Below are 20752 nucleotides of genomic sequence, written 5' to 3'. Positions count from 1 at the left end.
ACACTGGGCTGAGAGCAGGAGACAAAGCCAGGCTGAAAGGCAGACAGGTGTTATGTGAAATTACAGGCTCCCTTCTGTCTGTGCGGTTGTGGATTTCACCGCTCTTTCACTTCTCTCTGGCCTCACCTCCCTCAACGTCCATCTGTAATCCTCTCATTTTTCCTGGCCACCGCTCCACCACTTTCTCTCCGAGCCCACCTTCTCTCGCTCGGCGTGCGTGTGTGTGTGTGTGTGTGTGTTGAAGGGATGATCTTTTGATGCCCTCTGTGTGTACGAGTGCTTTGTCTCGCCACTTTCAGCGGTTGGCCGTTGTGTTTTTTCAGCCGTCATACTGCTCTCCCACTCACTCCATCAGAAACCAGGCCTGTGTAGGGGCCTAAATGAATATTGATTCTCCCTCTAGTGCTGAAGACTGCCGGGGTGGGGGGGGGAGAAGGATGAGTGTGTTGTGTGCAATGAACAGAATGGGCCTGATGGGGGGAGAGAGGAGAGGATGACGATTAGGATGATGGTGATCATGATGACGATAATGATAATGGTGATGATAATGACTGTGTTAGTGATCAGAAAGCATGATGGGAGCCATCAGCTGATGCATGTTTGTTGCTTGTAGGATATGCGCTGTGCTGTACATGGAATGGCGGTTATTGACGCTGAAATGTATGCTCGGCATGACGATTAACAGCAAATGCGGCGAAGAAAAAAAAATCTGGACACAGTTTAAAAAAATTTGACTCAATTTTTATTGTCAGAAATGAAATTGAATTAATGGTTCATAGAGGTTTCCCCAAAGCTGGGCTTACAAGCAGCTGATATATAATTATCAACAATGTTTTATTACATATAAATCATCTGTAAGATCTGTCTTGGAGTTTTTTTGTCCAACAAGTTATTTCATAACTAGTAATATGCTAATCTCTACAAAGTACGGGGAACGAAAATGGACAAGAATTAATAATTGTGTCAAAATCAAAATTCTAACAAACAAAACTGAAGGTAATATTAAACAAAAGTATCAAAGAAAACAAAGAGCATAATAGATATTTTTGCTTTATGGTCACTCAGAATATAAGATGCATTTTCAAAAATTATATTTCTGAAGTTGCATGGCATTAATCAAGTGGTTCATGTAGTCTTGGTGGATGTGAGGATTGCAAGTTAACTCACTTTGCACCAAAACCAGTTTCCACCACTGTCCCTCCCAATTAATGATGTTTACCCTGAGTTTAGCGTAGCCTAGGAGAGCATAGTAAAAAACAAACAGAAGTGATGTAAAAACAAAATATGTAGGCTTCATCGCAATTGAACAAGGACATGTAACAACAAATGTACGTCTTTTAGTAAATGTCTCTCTCCGCTACCCTTCCAGAACTATATTATGAGGGGTCCCATCCAGATAGACTACCATCTCTTCTCCGGCCTGCGGCTCTGCCTGCTGCATCTCCACGTCACCTCCGCCGACCTCTCCATACACGCCTCCTTCCACCTGCAAGGTGCAGTTGTCCAGCTCTGTCACGATGTAGTGCGTTCCTTCGTCATTGACAATAACCTGGGTTAGGCCTTCCTTCATCATCTGGGACGCGGCGAGCTGCAGCACCTCCTGCATCCCGTCCTGCCGGATGACCCGCACCTCCTGATGTTTCACGTCCGGCTGCACTACGCTCTGCACAGCCGCGGCTATCTCAGGGCTCAGGACCTCCCCTTGCCTTTCCTCGTGGTGGCCCATTTCGCTGACGGCGCTGAGCAGAGCGTCCAGGGCCGTGGACGACTCCGAGACAATGTGACTTTGTCCCCCTGCTCTAGCCATGGCCCGCAGCTCTTTCCTGGCCTCCCCCGAATCCAGCACCACGTACTGGGTGCCGCCTCCGGCCAGGTGGGCCCCCACGGAAGCCACCTCCCTGCCCGAGGCTATGAATTGTCCGTCCTCCGTGATGTGGAGCACCTCCGCCACCTGGCCGGCCATGGCCAGCGTCTGCAAGGTGGCAGCGGCCGACTCCTCCAGGGCCTGGTCGATGGTCACCTCCCCGTCGCTGTAGCCCTGGATGATGATGACCTGCTGGACCGGCTCGTCGTGGACGGACGCCTCCGATGAGTCCTTATTGTGCACAGGGGAGTCCACGGCTTCTGTTTCCACAAACGTCGCCCCCTGACCCTTCAGACGGCACTCGAAAGACTTGGACACGATACCTGGGGGACACAGAGACACATTTGATTGCATTTTTGGGGTTTTCATTCCATTTCTGGAGAACGGAGTAGAAAGGCGAGCGGAAAAAGACCATCGGAGCTAAAGATGGTCAGGATCATTATCCAAAAGACCAAAAGTAAACTGCACATACAGTCCCACACAACCGTTTAAAGCCATCCTCTTTCTTAATCTTCTTATAAACTTATTATGTTTGTGGATCCATCACTGTGACAAAGAGGGAAAAAAAAAAGCTGTAAAGAAGTTGATATAAAAGGTAATGCGACACTTCGCATATTTGTGTCACTTAATGCATGAAAGGAGACAGAATATGGAGATATTAGGCTGGCGGAAGAGTGTGGTGAGACACGGCTGGTGCTAATTGAGCCACACTGTGCCCTCTCAGATCACAGGTTGCCATGGCGTTTCCAAGGTGATAGGAACAGTGTTAGAAACGCCATTGTTTAAACAGCGCCTGGCTCAGACATTTGTAGGCTAATCTATGCAGAAAATGGGAATTTGAGACAGTGAAGAGGGGTGGGGGTGGGGGGGGGACTCTGTTCACGCCTCGGCTTCCGTGCACAAATTAACTTATTGTACAAATACAGGAAGCGCACACACATGTTGTCGCAGAAGGACAACGTTGACCCTGATTTGCTCTGTTTTAGTTCCACCTGAAGGTCTGCACTTGGAAGTTTGCGGATTGTAAAACCCGTTAGGCTTCAAAAATCAGAAAGCGCTCTTCAAAACATCACATTATTTGGAGAAAACAAAAATAACTTTTGTTGCTTTTATCTCATTTCCTGAAAACTTGACATTTCAGTGGTACGGGGTTTCCCCCCCGGGGCGGCGTGGAGATAACACAGATCTCACAGTACATACAGGAACAGACTCATCAATCATTGATGTTCCTATCTCCCCCTGACATTTAATGTCCTGCACTCACCAGGTTGACAATGTGATCAGAAAGACTGAGTCTGACCCAACAGTGCTCCGTCCTCCGCCCGTGTAAACAACAGGCACAGAAGCTGTTGTTGGACATGTAGGCGGCGACCACTGATCAGTCCTGCGCAGATACACTCCCAAAATAGTACAAACCTGTACATGATGCGCATTTCAATTACCAATAAAATGTTTTCTGTCCTTTTCTAGAAGTTTCTTCAAGGCTGTAAAGATACTGGTTGTTGTTTGGCCAATATCAGAGGAGAAGAGTGGCAAAAGACTGCTTACGCTGTGTATTACTCTGTCCTGTGCTGCATGTTCACTCTTTCGCATAGAGTATCATAAATCGTTAAAAGCTGGCACTGTCCTAAAAGCGAGAAAGATGACAACTTGTTATTTTAATGACACCTGCACACATACGCCCACACCTGTCTACAAGCGCCAAGTTTATTCTAGGGAGCAGCTAAAACTGAAAGAACGCTGGACAAAAGACATTTCCACATCGCTCGGCACAAAGGAGGGTGGAAGAGTTAGTGTTTTGTGCAGATGGACGGGGTGATTTTCTCCCGGGGGATAAAGCTCTTTTCACCCACTCACTTCCATACCTGGCAAGAGCAGTTACCACCAACTCTGGAGCCGTTTCCTTTTAGCGCAAAGACAAGCAACAAGTCGGTGCAGTAAATATCAATTCTCACTCTGCAATTTGTATCTCAAGTGACAAGCGCAGCAGTTGGTGTGTGGAGGGAGTCGGCACTGTCGGAGTTGGCATTTTGAGCAGCAGAGGTTACCTATTTACACAGAGCTACAGGGCCCATGCTAACTGCCCGCGCCAAAGCGCTGCAGGCTGAGAGGTCGGCTGTTGAGGACAATAACTCAGCTTCTGCGCCATTACCATAAAAGCTGTATTATATATATACACGTGTGTGTGTGTGTGTAGAGGGCATGCTAGTGAATGAACTCCTGACTCTATGTATATGTTCGGCTTGGTAAAACTCCCTTTTTTGCCAGTTTGTGCCAAATATATTGTTAATGCATGTACGCATTCATGCGCCTCTCTGAATGCACGTCGGATGCACGTGTCAATATGTGGGCGGGATGTTAAGGTCAGGCTTTACTGGTGTGTGTGTGTGTGTGTGTGTGTGTGTGTCAGCACAACGCGTGCTGCTATACCTATTTGTATGTGCATGCCAGTCCCCGCGTGTGCTCGCTTATATAAATGTGTGTGGTGCTTGTGGGGGTGGTACGGCTGCGCGTTGCTAGTGTGTGTGTGTGTGTGTGTGTGTCACATTAGCCATGGGGTGCTGTCGGCGGGACCCCGGCGGCGGCCCGCTGAGGTTTATGGAGTGTCACTCAGTCGCCGCAGCCGTGAATCAAGTTAATGTTGCAGATCCCATCTCTTCAGTTGTCCTGCGCTCCCGGTGGAAGAACAACATTTGAACAGCGTGATTTGGCCCCGGCGAGAGGCTGATGCCTGTTTAATATGTGTTTTGAGTGTTCCGACTGACTGACTGCTTTAACAGGAAGTAGGAGAGAGGAGGAGAGGGAGAGGCAGGCTGCTTTATTGGCTGTGATCTGAAACAAGATGGAGGCTCCCTGAGAGGAATAAAACAACAGGAGGAAGAGAAAAGGATGCTGGGACGGGCGGTGATGTCATTTGGATGTTCAGATGACAGGAAAGTCTGACATTAAAACTAAATCAGTGACTAATGAGAAACGTGTACAGAGCTCAAAGTATATGTTGGAGAATATTATATGAACTTCATTAATACAAATTCAGATTCAGACATCGTGCAGAGAAATGTGGATGGAGGAATCTTGGAGTGTCATTCTACATTTTGCAATAAATCAAATGGCAAACTGCAGAGCACAGCCCTTATTTGTGATAACCGCTGGCAGGTGCAGCGATTTGCCAACACAAGGGTTTTTTAAGATCAGGCCGGGGCGCTAAGAATTGTGGGAGTCATAAAACCGTCCTTATCATTGTAAGTGGGCTAAAATCCAATAGTAGAGTTAAAATTGTTATGATGAGCATGCGCTTATTCTTTTAATATTCTGATTTGCTCTTAGTCTCGTTTAAGTGTCCATTAAAATAACATCTGGGGAGAACACAGCTGTCTGCTGTGCGTGGAGATACAACAGTGATGGAAATGAGTGAAACGGGATAACTCCCATCATGAATGGAATGACAGTGGAATTGAACCCGATGTAGGCGGAGACTCCTCTGGAACCTCTTTAAGGACCCGCGAGGTGATCCCGGGACCGCAGTCTGCTCCCCATGTGTGTGTTGCGACAGCTTGCCCCACACCGGCCTGGTGTGTTAGCGTCAGGTCAGTGTCAGGGAGCTTCCCCGCTCTGTGTACGTTACAGATGCAATTATCGATCAGCGGATCAATGGGCTGGCCGGCGGCGGGGGCCCGGGGCCTCTAAGTGGCATTACTTCAGCTCGGAGAGGCCGCCAGGGGAGCGGTCAGACAGCACTTACCAGCAGTTAGAGAAATTAACCTTAACACCGAGACACCGGCACACACACAATCAATTACACTCGCAGTAACACAGGTCAGCCCGCTGCCAATGTGAGCTCACATGCACATGTGATCAGGCCTACATCTTGTTATACTTGTGAGGACATTGCACTGGATGTATTCCCTAAACTTAAACGCGAGGCTCATCTCAGCCTACGTGTACCACACCCCACATCCTGATTGGTTCTCAGAAGAATAGGCGGGCACAAAGACAAACATGAAAAACAAAGGAATCAATCATGTATAGACACTACAAGCAAGTCAAATATACTGTATCAAACCGTAACACAAGAGTGGAGGGAAAAAAGAAAATGCTCTCCAAATCAATTACAAGGTCAATGGCAGGACCATGAAACAGCCAGAGCTTATGATCAATTCTTAACTACAGCACAAAAGCCTTTACAATCCTTTTACCAGCCGATTACCTTCAATTATAGATATGAAGCCGCTGCCTTAAAAACAGCATGATGGAGACCCCTAAACCCGACACACACAGACGTTATTTGTGGGGGGATTTTTTACAGACGAGGTAGTGTGTGTGTGTGTGTGTGTGTGTGTGTGTGTGTGTGTGTGTGTGTGTGTGTGTGTGTGTGTGTGTCACTGGTGCAGGCTTTTGAAGGTGACACTGCTAAGTAGATAAAGTGTCAGTTCTGGGTGTATCCAGGTCACCGGGGAAAGCCTACCATACGAGAGTGTGTGTGTGTGTGTGTGTGTGTGTGTGTGTGTGTGTGTGTGTGTGTGTGTTTCTAAGTGTTTATAGCATGTCTGTATTTTAATGTCTATAGATTTATTTGTGTTCATCATGTTTCATTATTATTTTTATAATACGATTCCTTTATTTTTCTATTTTGTATTGTTATTTTATTAGTGCATGCTGTTTCTGTCATTGTGTTATTATGTTATGTATTTAATTATCCAAACTACATGTATGTGAATATCTTTACATATTAGTGCAGAATGTGTATAGTAACAACATACAGTATGTCTCAGTATAAAGGTTTATGTGAATACTATTACTTCTTTACATATTACATTTAGACCACGAGCTATACTGTATGTAAAGAGCGTAGATGTTTATTAAGTATTTCACTTTAAACAATTACATGTGTTGAACCTCTTTGCAGACTAAAAAAGACAAGCATCAATATGTGCATGTGTTTACTCACTTGTATGTGTGTGAGTGTGTTTGAGGATGTTCTTTGGTCGAGCCGTGTACACGACGACCTTACCTGCCTCTCCTCCCCTGTGAGGCCTCAGGCAAAGCTGCATGTGTTCCCTATGCGTACGTGTGTCTGCCTCTGTGTGAGTGTGTGTGTGCGTGCACAAACTAGCAGGTCAGCTGAGGTCTGGCTAGTGATGGCTCTACTTTGTCTGGTAGGGACAGCCGCTACTGTCACCTTTACAAACGCCATGAATCAACGCCAGGGAGGACAGGCCGGCCGACCAAAAAACAACCAATTATACGGCCGCCGGATTGACACCGGGTGGACCGGGCAGGGAGAGAGAGAGAGAGATGGAGACGCACTGAACACACCCCAAGGACGAACAAACAGAAGAGAATGAGGGCACAGACTGACAGGGGGCCTTCTGGGCTGCGACGCCGATACGACAATATTAACGCATCGTTGACTTCAGTTGGAAGTTCAAGAAAGAGTGAATGTCTTTTACATAATCAGTGTTGTTATTATATGTTGTCAGTTGACGTAACACAATGTTTAGTCTATAGAACGCGTTCATGAAGACTCTTAGAAGGAAGCATAAATCATCTGACGCACATGCAGTGTTTTCTATTCTGTATGGTCTCTTTACTGTCGTTATTCTGAGTCGTCCAGCATGAAGAGAAGAGTTTGGGTCTGGCAGAGTCTCAGAAACACCCGGCACCGTGTTTCCCTCCGTGTCCCTTCACTGTGAACAGTGAGTAGCAAAAACTGAGAGGATAAATGATGTTGTCAAGACTGACGCATCCTCTACGAGCACAACTGTGAGTGCAAGCTGTCATTTTAAGACATTCCTGCAGCGCCAGGCTGCAAAGAACGCGCAAGTTTACACAGAGTTTAAAAGGGAAAACGGACCAAACAGTTACATAATACATACGGTGTCAGCCTCATATGAGCTGGCGTGTTTCACATCGCACGGGGGGAAAATGACAGAAGTGCTTAAGACAACAGTATGTTTTAACTGACGGTAATCACAGCAGAACAGAACTATAAACAGAGAAAAGACAAGTTGTGGGACTAAAACACTGCGTGTCATTCCGTCCCACAAACAGGAAACCGCTGCCTGTTGTAGAAGTAAACAAGACTATAATTAAAAATGATTCTTGCACGGAACAGATGTATCAGGGGAAAATATCCAGAAGTGGATTTTAAATATTTTTAAACATATCTTACTCACTGGGACTCAAGACAATTATGATTAACACCGAGCATGAACACGAAACATATAACAACAGTGTGAGAGTGAATATCATAGCACCCAAAAGGCCTGGACAATGAAATATACTGTAGTATTCTATAGATTGAGCTGGGAAGGGTGAGAAGCACACACACACACACACACACACACACACACACACACACACACACACACACACACACACACACACACACACACACACACACACACACACACACACACACACACACACACACACACACACACACACACACACACACACACTTAGTGGTCAGAGGGAACACAGGTCAGTGTCCTGCTCTCAGCTCTTTTTCTGCTGACTGAGGATGACCCAGTGTGAGTATAATCTGGTCCACACTAACTCTATCTACCTCATGTCCACCGGGTCTTAGCCCCCAGAGAGAGAGGGGGGGGGGGGGGGGGGGGAGAGAGAGACAGACAGAAAGAGAGAGAGAGAGAGAGAGGTGAAAGGATAAGCAAATAAAAAAACACAATCATCGGGGGAAACCACCCCACTACACCGTTACTTTTCATCCTTTGATCAGCTTTCGTGTCTCTTGTGGCCATGGACTTAGTGACAGTAATGTAAAAAACACCTCAGTGTCAAATATGAAAGTAGCATCAATAATTACTCAAGCAAAATGTTTTGGATGCGTGATAGATTTAAAGTTATTCGATGCGTAAACGTTGCTTCAAAAGCAAATGAAATGCTATTTTAATATCATAACCAAAAATAACTAACAAGGAATTTACAAGACACAGATTTTTCACAAGAGCAAGAAAGGGACACACAGAAACCCGCTTGGAGGAACTAAGACGGGATTCAGTTAAAGATTAGGACACGTAATGGAATCCATGAGTGTAATAATTGTTCCCTGGGAGTAATAAATAAAGCCGGATGGAGGGCCAGATGGAGGGGATTTTCAAATTAAGAAGCCGGCTAAGAATGAAGGCTTGGCTAGCCAGCACGGTTAAGGACAGGATGCAGAGCCTCTGCGGGGAAGTCCGGCTTTGCATCACAGCGAAAGACAAGCGTCATCTACCTCGACGCAGAGGCTGCTGGGAATTCATCTGGTTGGCTCCGGATAAAAAAAAAAAAAAAGAGCAAACGTGTGGGAGGTTGCTACAGTTGCACAAAGTGATGCCTGATCACCTCAGCAGGGCTGCCAGCGAGAGGGCGTCTGATGCTGAAAGGCCTAAAAAGCACCTGATGGCTGCGGGTTACATCACTGATTATGTGCCCCAGAAAAGCATCAGAAGATGCATCACTTCAACTTTAAAAATGACTAACCAGATATGACTAATGCACTACTTTTTTTTTGGTCGGAGTGCCGGTTGTTTCCCCCCCCGATGCTGTAAATCACCGCTATTTGCACCGCAGTTGAAGGTCAGAATTGATCACAGTGTGATGGCCCGATGCAGAGCAGAAAAAAGGAGACGGAAGAGAGAGAGAAGGCGTGCTGGAGCCTCATCCAAGAATCCAAGAGGGACGGTTGACATATGAAACAATACCAAAGATCACAACACTCCTATTTCCCATATTCCCCCCTCCTTCCTTCCCCTTCTCTCTCATTCTCCCCATTAGGCCCTCTTTCTATCTCTCTCCAGCCTGTTTCCTTCTTCCTCTCTCTCTCTCTCTCTCTCTCTCTCTCTCTCTCTCAAAATCTCTGGAGGTGGACCTTTGATTGCTTCTTTAATTAGCCGTGTCAGACGGCTCCGTGGATTTACTGGGGATGTCGAACTTCTGCGGATAATTACGTGCCTCTTCCCTTTCTCTCCACTGCTACATCCCTCCATCCTGCTTCCACCCCGTGTCCCCTATCTATCCCTCTCACCGACTCTACCATGATTTAATGATTAATTATGGATGGGAGTTTGAGAATAAAAGCTTTTTTGCTAATCAAAATGAACCCCCCCCCCTTTCTCGTAATTACAGTGTGAAGATGATGTTGCTGATGTCGTTTTGTTTCCAAGGCCTGGCCCGCGCACTGATCTGAGGTCCGTCAAGGCGGAATGGAGTGAATAATCACAACATAATGGCTCGCTTCAAAATGAAAAAACAAACAAACTGTGTAAAGAAGTGAAGCAAGCCGGGTTGGGAAGAATACAGACAAAGAGTCAGAAGCAGATTGCTGAGGAAGACGTCAGTATAGAGGCCAAGACCAGGAACCAGACATCACGATCAACAATGCAAAACCTAAAGAAATGAAATCAACAACAATATTTAAATTCAATATGTATCAACTCCACAATACGTTTGACTCAATATAGGTACAGTAGACTGTGGGAGCTGTTACACGGCCTCTACTTGTAGAATAAACTACTCAATTTCAACATTCTTTAGTCCTGGCCTACAAACATGTGAGGATTCGCGGCTGTTCTACTCTCCGGAGGACATGAAGGCATCAGCACGCTCCTCACCAAGTGCCTGTTGGAGGGTCAAATATCTTCGGAAAAAACCCATCTCCCTCCACCTCGATGTCAGACTTTGGGCGGCTGCGTCGCACAATTTCTCGAACTTTTTGAAATCAACAATCCGACAGCAGAGATTGGCCCGGAGTGTGGAGGTGAGAAATTCAGCACTTCTCTATAAAGCCCTCTTTTTTTCTCTCCATTCTTTACAAACTACTTCAGGCTATTTATCACATTTGTGTGTACAAAGGAGTGCAACACTATGAATGTTAATCGTTAGCTGCGGCATTAAATGTGCTAAATAAGATATTCAGAGCGATAATACTGCAGCAAAAAAAATCTATTCGCTATGTACAGATATAGTGAAGTAATGTCTACCTGGTGACGTCCCGGAAGCGTAGCACCCACCCTCTGGTTCCCCCTCAAGTAAACACTGTTAGCTCTGTCGGCGCTATTGCCATAGTTTGCACTGTTAGCGCTGTTAGCACCGTCAGTTGCAAGCCGCTGGCTCAGCCAGTTGAGGGGTAACTGAAATGCTCCCAATGTTGTATTTAGCATCTTTAATCTATGGACAAACAGCTAAGCTCTTCTTCCAGCTGTCAGTGAATATGGTCCAGAATCTATAGGCACACTGTGAAGCAACTACAGAGTGATGGCAATAAGTATTCCAGCCATTTAGTGTTGCACTTCCATAAAGTGGAGAGAGCAGAGTGCGAGCTGCAGGGATCCAGCTGGGTCGAGCTACCAAAACACTGGATGCTACCACGCGTAACACAACCCTATGACATAGACATCAGAGTACAACTCATAAGTGTGAAGTCTCAAGCCAAGGGAAGCGATGAGAACAGAGTTATATAAGGAGCAAATTATTATACAGCATATAAATGCTTTCTGAAAAGAATTCTGTTCGGCCTGTTATCGTCAGATGAAATCATCTTTTCATTTACCAAACCATCACCGGTGCCAACTACATCAAAGCCCGGACCATCCATACAGTGTATACCTATAAAGAATATTATACGACGAGTCCCTATTCACACTCGCACTCGTATGCGACACACACTCGCAGACGCACGGGTCTGTTTGGCTTAGCCTCCGATCCTCTCCCTGCCATATTTACCGGGTATTTACCTAACAGAGGCACGCTGGAGATATTTATCGTCCTGATGGCTCTATATATAGGGCTGAGGAGCTCGGCGAGAGGAGAGGCAGGCGCGGTGGGAGGTTGCTTCTCTAATCTCCATCTCCAGGCTGACAGGCCTGAGAAGGCCCTAATGAATGACTCTTTTCATCTACGCGCCTGTGTGTGTATGTGACAGTATAAATATTTAGCAATATTGGAGTCAGCTCGTGATTTTACACAGATGGAGTGATTGATGGCTCAGCCCCCTGATGCGTGCCAAAAGACCGTCCTGGAGATGTTATATAAACCACCACAGCCTCTCTCTCTCTCTCTCTCTCTCTCCCTCCATCATCATCTCCATCTCGCTCCCTCTCTATCTTTCACACTGCCTCCTCTGCACTCCGCCTCCTTCCCAGCTTGTCTTCTCGCTGTCGATCCGCCCTTTGTGGCTCTGCCAATTTGCTTCACTGTTGAATTTCTATCATAGAATGTGGTGTCCCTACGGCTGCAAGACAGGCTAAAACAGAGGGAAACAACCTGACAGGGACGAAACTCTGAGGAGATGGGCATCGACATGTTACTGTGCAAACCAGTTCAGTATTTTAAACCTCTTATTAAAACACTTTTTTTCCCCTACAGACTCATTCAGAAACAACTATCACATTGTATTCATAAACATCTTTGTTGTAGCTCCTTTTTTAAACTTCTGCAGAGTGCTCTGTAAAACTTAAAAAAAAAAAAAGTTTGCATATTGATTGATCGATTTTCCATACATGAAAGGTGTGCACAGTATGAGCCCTGTTCCCATGCTCGTCCTTTGTGGGCACAAACCAAAAGGTCAAAGTCAACATGTGAGTGAGAGCTGCTCTTTAAAGTCTGCAGGCTCCCACATGAACACAAACACACAGCACATAGTCATACACTCACACACACCAACACATGCAGAAAACACATGCACACAATGCTGTCATCTGTGTCAGAGAGAAACCAGACCAGAGCCACTGCCACTGTTTGTGCAACACACACACACACATACACACACACACACACACACACTCTGCTGCCAATATGCTGCCGGAGCTCTAGGAAGAAATAGTGTGTGTGTGTGGTCGAGCTACACTTGTGAGGACTGACTTGTGACAGCTCTCCACTACTTCTGGGAGGACATTTTAAGTTTTGTGGACATTTCGGCTGGCTGGTCGTCATAGTGAACAGTTCCCATCAGGGCTAGTCTCCGAGTAGTGGTTCAGTAAAAGTTATGCCATAAGTTACGGTTATACAGGTAAGACTAAACCACAAGAGAACTAATGTATAGGAATCTATTGCATTTGAGTGCCTGTGTGTGTGTGTGTGTGTGTGTGTGTGTGTGTTTGTATGTATGTACCACGCAGACCTTCTGCATCGCCTCTGCACAGCCAATTAAACTAAAGTACAAGAACAAAATCCCAGAACAAATATATGAGGACTTTAAGGGGGGATGTTGAAGATGTATTAACCTTGTAATTGCCCGTGTAAAATATGCTCCCTTGGTAATGAAATTTCCGGCTTTAATTTGAAAAAATTGGGGAAATATCTCCCCTTTTTTGCCTTGTGTTTTCTCATTTAATTGCATTTAAAACTTCAATCTCAAACACCCCCACCGCTTTATTGGGGGGGGGGGGGGGGGGGAGGACCAGCGCTGGACCGCCACATCTATTAATCTAACTGTCCTTTATCAGAATTAGCATTCAAATGTGATCGGTTCCACTGAGCCTTCGCCACCGCTTGTAATTCCAACAGAATCCACTCCCATGCAATAACTACAGTGCCCTTCAAGACCACTACCACCTCCCCCTCGCTTTGAGAGCTATTGATTTTTATTTGTTCTGTAATGAGAACAATTAGTCTTTTTCCTGCCCTCCTTCATCTATCACCTCTGTGTTCCTGTGGCTCTGCCACCCAGCCGGCCTGTGTCTTTAAACCCAGCTGGAGGTCCATCCTCTGGGCAGAGGACACCACTGTGCCCCTCTGCATAGGAAACACAAAAAGCTCAAAGAGAGATAACAAAGGGCATTTCACTTGACTATTTTTACCTGACTATGGGCAAAAACTAAGCACGAATTGTATACAACACTTTTGATCCGTCTGTGTTCATGGGGTTTGATCCACATGGGTGACAGCCAATATTCAAAATGATTGAGATAAATGTTTTCCTTTCTTGGCATGAAGAAAAACCTTTGATTCAAACTAATTATAAATAATAATATTACCAACAAAAATGTTCAATTCATTACTAATCAATGCGCAGTAATTACAGAAACAAATTGCAACCTATCTGTCATACTGGACGGCTGAATCCACTGTGGTTGGTGTTAACATGTATCATAAACCGTGAAAACGTAATAAAACACTCACGTCTATCCATTAATAAAGCTTCAATTTCCACTGTGGAAGGAGAGTGGCATGCTGGGCGGACTACTAGCAGCGATCAGGAGACTTTAGCCTCTATAAACCACCTGATTGACAGTGTGATTTGTGACTTACTGACTGGATAAGTGGCTAGCTGCTTGCTCCGTGCAGCAGTTTGTGCCGTCGTACCAGCATGTGTGTATGTGTGTGTGTGTGTGTGTGTGTGTGTGTGTGACGTCAGGTCCTATTTCAGCCATGGCCGGTGAGGAATGAAGCAACGGAAAGAGTCCATTTCTCTTGCCGCGCTGCCTGAGCCTTACTTACCCTAATGATGTATAATAGCCTGCAACTACACTTAACCTGAGCATTACTGTGGCAAAGACTGAGTGGAAGAGGCACACACAAGCACACACAGACACACACAGACACACACACACACATAAAGGTCTAGTTTTTCTGAGGACGCTGTTTACCAACGGCTGCGAGGGCAGGAAACGACCTGGCACGTTGAGAAATGAAAGTCTCGCAAATCGCACTCCATCAAATCAGATCAAACCCCAAGATGTACATTAACATCGACAGCTGTATCCTCGCTTTCTCTCTGATCCCTCGCTCGCACATCACTCTGCTGCTGACTCATTCTGTAGCTATAAGCTAAATTATACAAGCAGTTAGCATGCTGCATCTGTCGTTAATTAAAGTCGTTTTGCTGGATGCCTTGTGTGTGTGTGTGTGTTCATACGAGCAATATAGAATCTGGTCCTTTGACCTCTTTCGCGCTCATTAGCGCATCACTTACATGCCTGCTTCATAAGCGACTGAATGAATGTGTGCGCACGTGTGTGTGCAAGACAGGTCGGAGACAGAGGAGAGACAGTAAATGACAGTCACGTGAGGAGGCTACTGTATGAAACCTCAGATCTAATCAATAGGAGTGAGGAGGACGCCAGGCGCCAGCCAGAGGGTCACCACTCATCACTCAGGTCAGCGGCGAACACACACGTGCATGCACACACACACACACACACATACACACACACATGCAAGCACGCAAAGGGGAGGGCATTGCACGGGGCACATTACGAGACAGGACTATGAGGCAGTCGAGGATGGGTCAGAGAGGGGTTGAAGCACATAGCAACAGAAAGGGAGCAGGATCGATGGGAGAGATTGAAGGAGCTCCATAATGCCGGAGGAGTCACGGATGTCCAGAATACAGCTAAGCAGGGCTAGGAGACAGATCAGCAGGGTTAAAATCGCCTCACACCGCAGGGAGGAGGCATCGACAGGCCATAAAAGAGGTGAGGGAACAGCAGAACTGACGGATTTTGATGCTCGCTCGGGATTGAGCGTGACTGTGGTCACCACAACTGTGTCGAGGAGAAACAGAGAAAATGAAAATGACCAGGTTGTAGCTGGAAATCAACTAATACGACAAAGACAGCGGGCCTTTCGGCAACCTTTGCAGCCTGCTAAGCTGTGGGAGCTTGACAGAAAGTGGGGCAGCAGAGGAGCACACACACGAGTGTGTGTGTGTGTGTGTGTGTGCGTGGACACACTGCGAGTGTGCTGTGGCTCTGCAGTGGAGAGACACCGACTGAGAGAAGGACTAGGACTGGTGGCATTTAGCCCTGTTCTATAATGACACAGAGCCGCGGAGGAGACACAGGCACTGTTATTGAATTATTGAAGGTGCACGGTGAGGTATAAATCTGCCATGGAGATACCATACTGTTGTAACACACACACACACACACACACACACACACACAGAGGCCACCGACATACATCGAGGCTGGCGTGACGACTGTAGGCTTTGACTTGCTGACCTTGAGGTTGTTAAAACAAGCTCTCCGTCAGCTTTTCTGCAAAATATGTTTACCTCGCGAGAGAGAAGTAGAGAGAGACAGAGGAAGAGAACGAGAGGGAGCGAAAGTGAATGTGTGTGTGTGCGCGTGTGTGTGTGCGTGCGTGCGGGCTCTGTGCTGACATTGCCGGAATAAACACAGCGACTCCATCAATTCTTCCGGATTGTGAGGCAAAATAAAACAAGAGACACTGCGGAGGGAGAAATAAAGTAACTACCAACCTGTGCTGGCCCGGGCTCCAGCCAGCTTTTACTACACGGCGGCATCATGACTGAGAGAAGAGATTAAGCTCTCGAGAACAAACATTTGAATCCTGTGAAACCACAGCGCTCACACACACACAGATTAAAAGGTTGTATATATGTACCTGTAGCGAACACAGCCTAGAAACCGTACATCAACCACCAATTACTGATGTTTATCTCTTAAATAAAAAGAGACAGAGTATTGCTACATGCATGAAGACATCACTATATGTGATAATTCCCTTTTCTTCCTTCCAGCGGAAAGGTTTTCACCGCACGCACTAACACGTTTTTTTTTTTATTTCCATTATTATTTCTGTATCTCTGTACAGATAGGGAGGTAGTGTTTCTCAGCTCAGCTGCCTCCCACCTCGAAACACGCCAAAAGCTTCCTGAACACTCGTGGACGTGACGCACTGCAGGTGTGTGCCAATGAACCGTGTGATTACAGACTGTTGCAAAATGCTCATATGTACATTTGTTTTTTGTTTGCCGCATGTATGCATATTTGTGCATGTGTGTGTGTGTGTGTGTGTGTGTGTGTTTGTGTGTATAAGTGGGCGCGTGTGTCCTGCCTGAGCTCTGTAGCCGAGGGGGGGCACCTCTTCTTATTAACATCATCAGTCTGCATCATTACTAGGCTGCCTGGGTTTGGGCAGCAGGTGCTATGAGAGTGCCAGGGTTACAAACGACCACGGGATCGCTCACACACACGCACACACACACACACACACACACAGACACAACACACACACAGACGGACTCCGAACGCCCCCTTTTCGAATCCCCAAAAGGGATGCGGGGTGTCTGTGTCTATCTGTTATCCAGTGGGTTAGCGCTCGGTGTCTGGCCAGGTTTTCACTGGGGGGGGGGGGGGACGCCATCCATTCTCCTGACAACAGGCCGGCGATACGCTGCCGAGGCTGAGAGAAACTCAGCTCAGAGCAGGGGAGGGTCCGCAAGTCAACCAAAAAAAACATTACACAGGCCGTGTGCAAGACAGTGTGCAGCTAACTGGAACATGCACAACAAAAAACATGCAGTAACTCAGGTGCAGATGGAAATACACACAAAAGGTTCGACGGATATTTGGTGAGGGTACTGGCCTCGTAACGCAAAATGGGACATTCTCGTTGCATTTGCTAACATACAAGAGTTGACTATGGGAAAAGGGTATGTTCACTCAAATTACAAAAATACATATTTCCCCACTTACTTCTAGTGGTGTCCAGCAACTGAGATAGTTTTGTTTAATTTGACCAGGTTTTGAGATATCCATCTCTGCCGCCAAACTCTCAGTTATGGAGCTCATAGGCTTTGTCGCTAGAGCTGCAATGATCGGGAGACTAATCGATAAATTGATCGACAGAAAAATAATCTACGATAAATAAAAAATGTGGATAATCAAAGTAGTTTTTCATGCAAAAATGGCAGAAATTGCTCTTTTCAGCCTCTCAAATATGAAGATTTCCTGCTTTTCTTTTCTTTTTGTTGAAACTGAGATGGACATTTGCAACTATTTTCTGACATTTTACAGACCAAACAATTATTCGATTAATCTGAAGTATAATCGGCAGATTGATAATGAAAATGACCGTGAGCTGCCAACGGGACACGTGGTTTCTTCAAAAGGCGTATTCACACCAGTCTCATAACTTTCTACAAACCTGCTTTTAACCTCAACACCTGAGCAAACATAACCAAACTGATCTGCTAGATCCCACTAACTGTATGTGAGATAATAAGATTTTTATGATATGGGTGAACTAACCTTTTGATCAGACTGTAATGAATTATTTTAATCAGTAACATACAGATAAGTCTCTCTAGAACTACAGATATATGTATCTGTTGTCTATCAGGTTTTTGAAATCTTAATAGAAAACACACACAATCACATGGACATCCCATAAGTATGAGCATGGTCATATTGACGGATGGATATCTACACCAGTGAAGTTAATGCTGATAAAATGCCCTGCATTATTATGGCACGTAACCAGAGACTGGTAATAAAAGCTATATGAATGGCGACTGGCCTGTTTCTCAGGCGCCTCTGTGGCACCACCCATGACACCAAAGATGTGTCAAAGACAACAGACACTACACTACAGTGCTGTGCTGCTCGTACTCTGCCCACGGTTATGGATTATGCAGCCGGCGTGCGTTCATTTAAGATGTACACATTGATCTGGCATTGACGAAGCATTTCATATTAGCCAGGGTTTGCTCTTTACGGCATCAAGGGCAATCAGATGCACTGCATCAGGCTAAATATAACCTCCTATCAATCCAAACGCGATGCACTCAAAGTCACTCGCTGGTGGGTCACTTTCAAATAAACCTGGACGTCAGGATTGATGCGAAAAAGGAGGAAAACAAAACAATCGGTACGATTTTTGTATTTATTAATAATAGGATTAAAGTTCGTTTAGGTTAGATTGAGCCACTCCAGGAGCAAAATCAGTTTTGTTGATTGCACAATATGCTGACATATCACTCAACCAACCACTTAAAACTGAGTCAGAGCAGAGATAGGTATGAAACTGAATAAATCAGCATTACGGCAATATTGATTTGACTGCAATTCAATGAAAACAATTGACCGGGGCGGGGTGCAAAACTAAATGATGAATAAATCCGAGACAGGAAACAGGAAAAAAAAAAAACAATATTGTATTCGGTTCTCTAATATTGAAGGCGCAGCAGAAATTAATGTCCCTGGTTAGTTAGCGCTGTTAATTGGGCGTGCAAAATTAAAATGTTAACGTCACTGCTAGCTGGGAAGGCGGAAAAGGCCCCTCCAGCTGTATTTGACCTAGCAGAGCGTGCTTCTTCCCCTTCCTTCTCTCTCTGCTTCAAGTGTCTCCAAAACTAATAAAAAAAAGCCCTCACAAATCCCCCCATGAAGCCCTCCATATGAACTGTCACATTAATAACACTGCACTTGTATTCAAATTTTCTGTCGAAAAGCTAAAGAAAGATTGAATGCCCTGCCGTCGCGCGGCCAAAGATTGAAGACGTGTCTCATTGACATTGTTAAAAGTTTATGAAAATATATGAATTCTCAAACGTGGCGGGCCGCCGTGCAGCTCCACTCCCAACACTTCTGTTAGAGACTGCGGCTTTTAATCAAAATGATTGAATACCGCAAGTTTGGATTCAGGGATTCTAATAGAGGACGGATAAAGTGTCACGGTCCAGAACTAGAAAAACCACACGGGATCACACATGCATGCATAAAAACCTTTCTATATTTTTTCCGTCTCGCTGTTTAAAAAAAAACAACAACATATTCCTCATTGGTAGGTATCTTGTTTTCCTCTGTTACTAAGTGCCTGTGTAAATGGCATGTGTGCTGGCGGCAGTGTGGAGTGGGTGACTGTTAGTCTCCTGGCTCTGCTCCTTTGCTTTCTGGGGAAAGAGACGTATGGCACCAATATACACAAACGCACACTTATAAAGTGGGGTGAACATACAGCAACAGCTGCTGGCAACATCTCACGAGAGGACGAACGGAGTGACAGGCGCCATGTCTGTGTGTGTGTGTGTGTGTGTGTGTGTGTGTGTGTGTGTGTGTGTGTGTGTGTGTGTGTGTGTGTGTGTGTGCGGGGTCCCTTGCGGCGTGGCGTTGGCAGCAGAGGGCTGAGGTAGAAATGCTCTCCCAAGACCAGGAGCACGGCAGGAAAAAAAAGACCACTCCACTGGGGATAACACATGCCCTCTCATTGGACCGCGCGCTGCATATCAATGCAGGAGCTATAGCAACATGAGCCTTGTTTGAGCTTCACTACACTCTTCTGAGTTTATATAAACTGACCTTATTCCCACAGGGGTAATTTGGACTTCCCCTGGGGATCTTAAAAGACTAGAATAAGACTAGAAATACTGGTCATTACAAAAGTAAGGGCTTCAAGTAGACTTTGAATAAACAAAATATGATTTAATGACCGATATTGGCGGGCGTTCCCTTTCCCATCTTTTGACTTTCCCCTAAAAAATATGTCTTTATTTGGTCAGAGTTTTGCATTGAAGTTCAAACTACCAGCATGGCTAACAATGCCCCTGCCAGCAAGCTTACAGACGTGGTTGTAAATGTATGGCAAATATGATGACGTTACATTTGAGATCTACGTTATTATCGGTTATTGGCTTTGCTTTGTTTGCTTTACTTTTGTCAAGTATGAATCTATTTACATGACAGGTGGGAGAGGTAGTAGTGGCGGCGAAGCACCGGAAACACTGTCAGGAAACACAGTGAAATTCAGTGACACAAGCATGCACACTCACAAACATCAACGCAATTTGGGGTCTTCTGAATGTTTACTTATCCATATCTGTGCTTTATCTACTATGTGTACAGTCCAGCATCAACGATATGGAGCGGAGAGTCAGTAGAAGCTTTAGTTTAGCTCCATAGCTCGGCTTGTAGCTAATTAATGTCAACTATTTTAGGTTAAACATCCCTTCATCCCTGCTGAACATGTGTTCAAATCAATCATTTTTTTTTATATTAATGTATAGTTGGACATATCATATTGTGAAAATTACGGGCTGCTGTTAAGTTTGACTAAACTGTCAAATGTTGGCTGAGCTTCTGCACTGAGTGACGTGTGTATTCAGTGTGCGTGTAAGTGTGCGCTCTTGTATTGCCG

The 20752-nt window shown here is 45.5% G+C and overlaps 1 protein-coding gene across 2 annotated transcripts in view; it reads right to left on the bottom strand.

Moving 5' to 3' along the window:
• Positions 1 to 725: 725 nt before the first annotated feature.
• The window catches only part of znf407 (zinc finger protein 407), a 133515-nt gene continuing 113488 nt past the window's right edge, over positions 726 to 20752 (bottom strand). The window contains exon 10 of one of the 2 annotated variants that reach the window (XM_076081474.1): positions 726 to 2187. In XM_076081474.1, the coding sequence (XP_075937589.1) occupies positions 1358 to 2187 (830 nt within the window). In that variant the 3' untranslated portion in view covers positions 726 to 1357. The remainder of the gene's footprint in view (positions 2188 to 20752) is intronic. The other variant, XR_012949542.1, reaches the window with a different exon arrangement.

The sequence above is a fragment of the Anarhichas minor genome, unplaced genomic scaffold (assembly GCF_050575085.1).
Source record: "Anarhichas minor isolate MPS153535 unplaced genomic scaffold, ASM5057508v1 ptg000080l, whole genome shotgun sequence".
In the NCBI taxonomy this organism is placed as follows: domain Eukaryota; kingdom Metazoa; phylum Chordata; class Actinopteri; order Perciformes; family Anarhichadidae; genus Anarhichas; species Anarhichas minor.
Note: the sequence above shows the minus strand (reverse complement) of the source record. Positions and strands in the feature narration are given on the sequence as shown.